Below are 6,000 nucleotides of genomic sequence, written 5' to 3'. Positions count from 1 at the left end.
CCAATAAGCACAAAGTGAACAAGGAGAAAGAAGCCAAGAGAGTATGCGGTGACAAAACTTTAGCCCAGCAGTTGCAAGCATATGAAAGTGAAACTCATCCTAGAGGTGAAACTCTATCTGAATCGCACAAACTGTACAGAATAAAAGTAGTGACAGCTTTTTTGAAATCAGGAATACCACTTCAAAAGGTTGGCGGACTGAAAGAAGTTTTGGAGATTGGTGGATACAGGCTGACAGATGAAAGAGGTATGCGTGACCTAATACCATTTGTTCGTACTAATGAAGGGAATAAGATCAAGGAAGAGCTTTCAGGGAAATTTGTTTCCATAATTTTTGATGGCACTACCAGGCTTGGGGAGGCTTTTGCTATTGTACTACGGTTTATTTTAGCAGACAAAATTGTGCAAAGGTTGGTAAAGCTACAAATACTTGCAAAGCCAATGAATGGTGAGGAACTAGCTCGTGAGGTTATTAGTATTTTACAAGTTACGTATGGAGTAAAGTCAGATCAGCTCTTGGCATGCATGCATGACCGCGCATCTGTTAATGGTGCAGCCATGAGAACAATAAACGTAGTCTTTCCCTCACTTGTTGATATAGGATGCTACTCTCATACCATTGATTTGGCAGGAGATAAGTTTGATGTTCCAGTACTTGATGAATTTTTTCGACTGTGGGTCAGTTTGTTTGCTCACAGTTCACGGGCAAAAGTTGACTGGCGGACAACAACTGGGATTTCAATTAAGTCTCATAGTTGCACAAGGTGGTGGAGCAAATGGGAAGTGCTGCACCAAGTTTTCAAATATTTCGGTGATATTGTCTCATTTTTACGAAATACAGAAGCATCACCTGCAACTACAGTCAAATTACTGCAGTTGTTTTCTGACAGGCAAAAGCATGAGTATCTGCAGCTTGAACTAGCAGTAGTTATTGATGCAGGTGAACCATTTGTCAAGGCTACGTATAGCCTAGAGGGAGACGGGGCTTTGGCATTCAAATGCTATGAAATATATACCAAACTGCTTAGTGCTATAGAATTACAGCACTATCCCAATCTCTCTGCTGTGGCAAAAAGGTTGACAGGCAGTGTGCATTCCTTGCTTGACAGGTTTATGAAGTATGGGGTTACACCTGTTGTGAAGTATTTTAAATCTAAATTTTCAAATGAACTGTCTAAGAGTCTATCAATTTTTAAAGCTGCACGAGTCTTTGCTCCATCAAAAGTGAAAGAAGTGGCACCAGATGTTAGCATTGTTAATTCATTATCAGAAATAACCTTTTTGAACAACAAAACAACATTAGACAATCTCAAGTCTGAACTCCCGCAGTACATTGCGGTATCTGCAGATACATCGCCAGAAGTAGATGTCATGTCCTGGTGGGCTGAACATTCACAGGAGTTACCGCACTGGTCATCCGCTGCAATGATGGTTGCTCTTATACAGCCTTCATCAGGTGCTGTTGAAAGAGTATTCTCAATTTTAACAAACACTTTCAATGCACAGCAAGAGAGTTCCCTTCAAGATTATATTGAAGCATCCCTCATGCTGCAATATAACTATTAGTGACACTATCAGTGCATGTAAAAAACAATCAGTAATTATACTAAAACAATATACATGAATGTTATGTACTGTACTTGTAATGTAGCATAATAAGAAATGATGAGCATAATTTTGAGCATAATGGGCTATACTTTTGAGCAGTGCTCAAAAGCATAATGGGCAAATTTTTGAGCATAATAGGCCGGGGCCTAATATTGGCTTTTTGATCTGGAAAAGAAGAAAGTTTTTTTTAGCTGAGATGTACTGTTTAATCAGTTGAGGAGTGGAATAGATGATGATAGTCAGCTACAGAAGAATGAATCTAGAACAAAGGTTGTTCAGCTTGATTGCTTGAGTGAAGATGAGGTTACAGAAGAACAATTCCCACAAGTAGAGGAGTCTAACTTACCTTTGAGAAGGTCTACACAACAAAGAAAAGCACCAGATTTTTATGGAGAAGTTACAGGGCCATAAAAGCAGAAGCAGGCAAAGATCCAACTTCCTTCAAGAGTGCACTAGATAATGAAGATAAAGATCAATGGATAGATGCAATGGATAAAGAAATTGAATCTCTTAATGCTCATGAAGTTTGGGATCTTGTAGAGCTACCAGTAGGCAGTAAAACAGTACATAGCAAGTGGGTATTTACAATCAAGAAAGATGTCCATGGTGGAATTGAAAGATACAAAGCTTGACTTGTTGCACAAGGATGTTCTCAGAAATTTGGTCAGGATTATGATGAAACATTTTCACCGGTTGTTAGATTTGAGTCTATTAGAGTGCTGTTAGCTCTTGTGGTACAGTATCAATTGAAACTACATCAAACAGATATCAAAACAGCATTTCTAAATGAAGACCTTAAGGAAGACGTTTACATGAAACAACCTGAGGGATATATTGAGAACAGAAAGGAGTACTTGGTTTGTAAGCTAAAAAAGAGTTTATATGGATAAAAGCAAGGTCCCAGGTGTTGGAATTTCACTTTAGATGTTTTTCTAAAGGAACTGGGCTTTGTTCAAGAGACTGGTGATCCCTGCTTGTATTAGCTTTAGAAGGAGTTTAATAGCTGTTTATGTGGATGACATTGTTCTAGCAGCAAGTGATGGCAAAAAAATGGCCAATGTCAAGCAGGAGATTTAGTGAAAATTTCAAGTAAAAGATGTGATATGGGAGGATTACATCATTTCTTAGGAGTCAAAGGTATCCTAGATTATGATACTGACAGTGTTTGGATTGGGCAGCAACAATACACAGACAATATACTAAGAAAATTTGGCATGAATGATTGTAAAGCTACTTGGACCCCAGTAGATGTGAGTACGAAGCTAGTAAAAGAAATAGACTCTAGCGACGAGGTTGGTCAAAAATTGTACCAGTCAGCAGTGGGAAGTTTGTTTTATTTATCACTTTCTACAAGCAAGATATTGCCTTTGCTAGCTAAGTTTTGTGCTAAACCTAATAAACAGTATTGGACAGCTGCGAAGGGAATTTTTCGTTATTTAAAAGGAACTCATCATTATGGATTATTTTACAAGACAGCTGTATCTGAAAGTTGTACAGGGTATTCGGATGCTGATTGGAGCGGAGATCTAGATGATCGAAAGTCAACCTCCGGTTATATCTTTCAGATTGGAGGAACAGCCATAAGTTGGAGGAGCAAAAAACAAACTTGTGTCGCCTTATCAACAGCTGAGGCTGAATATGCTGCTTTGTCAAGTGTTGCTCAAGAAGTCAATGTGGTTGCAACAGCTTTTATCTAATTTAACTAAAGAACCAACAAAATCTATGATTATTTATGAGGATAATCAATCAGCAATTGCTATGGCAAAAGATCCTCAATTTCATGGAAAATAAAAACACATTGCTATCAAATACCATTGTATAAGAGAACAAGTTTCTAATGGAAGTTTAGAACTGAAGTATTGTAAAACAAATAACATGATCGCTGACATTATGACCAAAGGACTGACAGGTGAATGTTTTTAAGATCAATGATAGGACTTCGAACAATAGCTGATCATGCTGGATCAAGTTAGAAGGAGTGCTGAAGAAGCCATTTGTCCAGTGTCACTGTTTATTGTTTTATGAATTTATAAAAAAACTGACATTAACCATGACTGGAATATTCTAGAACGTTCTTTGTAAATTGATTTTGTACAACTATAAAGGATTGTACTGTGCATATACTTTGCCCACTTGTCAATACAATTATTCTTGATCAGTTGAAGTACTCTGCAACAGATGCTAGAGTCGAGATACATGCAAGGAACTTTTGGGATTAGTGGCATAGTGCATTTTTTGATGTAAGAGTTTTTCACCTGAATGCAATGAGCTACTGAAATATTTCTATTGCATCCTTGTTTCGCAGACATGAGCTGGAGAAGAAGCTCCGAGTATGGTGATAGAACCTGTTCTGCTGAGTTTGCATGGTTTACTCTAGTATTTTCTACCTTTGTTGGTCTGGGAAGAGAGGCTACTATCTTTCACAGTCGTCTTGCTGATTTGCTTACAACAAAGTGTGCCATTTCCTATAAAAGATGCTATCTTGGATGCACTGTTCCTTGTCTTTTTATTTGCTGCACTCTTCCTTTCATGGGAGCAGATCTACCTACTAAGGGCATCCCACCACCACTGTGCTTGCTGGACATTGCATAATTCATATAAAAATACTGTCTGTATGTATTCCGTCTATGTTTTGGTGTTGGAGCTACTAGTGCAAAAATTTTACTTAGGCTCAAACAAAAACAGATCACAGGCCCCAATACTGCATAACATTGCAGTCAATTTTAGATTTGTGGTCCATTTTACTTGTTATAGGCAGTATTTAGAATTAGTTGTTTTAATAGATGGAGTTGGTATAGGTAGTATTGGAACACTATTTTTGCTGTGGGAGAGCCATGTTGATAGTTGGCTTAATTATAATATTTTAATAATTTAATTATAATATTTATTAACAACAAAAAAGTATAGTTATACAGGATGTGCATGATGTAGTGCGTGAAATAATATTTGTAGGCACCACATATTGTTGGTAGGAAGCTATACCTAATCATACATGCCCACAGCATAGATAGTGTATTTTCAAGGGACGAGTCTATTTTGCTTTTTTTCTACCTATTGTTCTTTCCTGCAATTCTTTTATTTTCACCTATTGTGCTCCATATTTTGTTCAAGAATTATATATTTTGTTCAGTATTAATCTTTGTTTATTGACCATTTCCAACTGCAAATCACAATTTCACTCTAAAGTGACTGTTCTATTAGAGTATCTCGATCTGCATTTGCTCTTACAATGTATAGCAAGTAACTAGCTAACATTGCTTAACGTGTGTGACTGTTCTATTAGGATATCTCGATCGTTCAATTGCTCTCAATTGAACGATCGAGATATTGCTCTCAGTTTCAGCAATTTTCCACCTGTTATACAGTACTACAAACAAGGAATGGTACATGAAGTGTTTCTACAATCATTCACACTACGGAAATTAATGCACTGAAGCTATCATGCATTACCGTGCACCAACATATGTGGTAGTGGAGAAAGAAATGGAACACAAAGGAGGTCACAAACGTGAGTCCATGATAGGTGCATCGTACATAGCTGCTGTGTATAAGATGTCTTGGGGTGAAGCAGTGTCAAAGAGTGAAATCTCTAGTCTGAAAGGGACAGTGCTTCAGTATTGTTTACATGGCAAAGCCCTTTAAGTTTATGATGCAACATTAATTAACTGCATGACGGAGAATAACGAAAGTAGTGGCCGAAGTTTGTAAAACGTGCTTTAATCTTGTAAATCTACTGCTACGAAAGCATAGCAAGGCACAGCTGTGTGAAATTAACGCTACAACCTATGTTCATGTATTACAACCAGGTGAATGGTCAGACTGCTACCATCATCACTGTCTAAGCGCTACACAGCGATTGTCACAAGGTGCCTGTTTATTGTCTGTTACAGTGTTGTGCAGCTGGAAAAGCTATATCTCACCTGGCTAACTAGTAATGTACAAATGTGGATCCGGTATATATACTTGGGTATTGTTCTGGTTATGCAAGGATTCACTGGTAGTGAAATGATGCAAAATTTAACGGCTTTTGTACCGACACACTGTCCCTTTAACCATAGTTGAGTTATGCTTGGCTGGAGGCATCAGTTAATTATTAGAAAATTCATTGAAATTAACAATTTATAAATCCATACAGCCTTGTGGGTTTGGGATCACTCTGAAGACATTTATGGGCTTGGTTATGGCTAACCAACAACAACACTGTTAAGATGTCATGAAGGAAAATTGAGGCTGAGAAGTGCAGGGGCATCAGAGTAAAAGTGAAAATGGTAAGGCTTAGTCTGGGGGCATGCTCCTAGAAAAATTCTAAATTAAACATGTAGAGATGCTATTTGGAGGCACTCTTTGGGCTCTAGTGCTGTAAGCAAGGTGCTAGTTAGCTAGCTAGCTAGCT

The 6,000-nt window shown here is 37.8% G+C and overlaps 1 protein-coding gene across 1 annotated transcript; it reads left to right on the top strand.

Moving 5' to 3' along the window:
• The first annotated feature begins 2,710 nt into the window (after nt 1-2,710).
• On the top strand, nt 2,711-3,304 carry LOC136247891 (uncharacterized). Its single transcript, XM_066039710.1, has one exon. The coding sequence runs from the start codon at nt 2,711-2,713 to the stop codon at nt 3,302-3,304; it is 594 nt and encodes a 197-aa protein (XP_065895782.1).
• The last annotated feature ends 2,696 nt before the right edge of the window (nt 3,305-6,000 follow it).

Source organism: Dysidea avara, chromosome 2 (genome assembly GCF_963678975.1).
Source record: "Dysidea avara chromosome 2, odDysAvar1.4, whole genome shotgun sequence".
Classification (NCBI taxonomy): domain Eukaryota; kingdom Metazoa; phylum Porifera; class Demospongiae; order Dictyoceratida; family Dysideidae; genus Dysidea; species Dysidea avara.
The sequence above is the reverse complement of the archived record's forward strand: the minus strand, read 5'-3'. Positions and strand labels throughout refer to the sequence as shown.

Bases quoted from the DNA above. Each gene is read 5' to 3' on its own strand.
- LOC136247891 (XM_066039710.1), top strand. From the start codon at position 2,711: ATGGGAGGATTACATCATTTCTTAGGAGTCAAAGGTATCCTAGATTAT.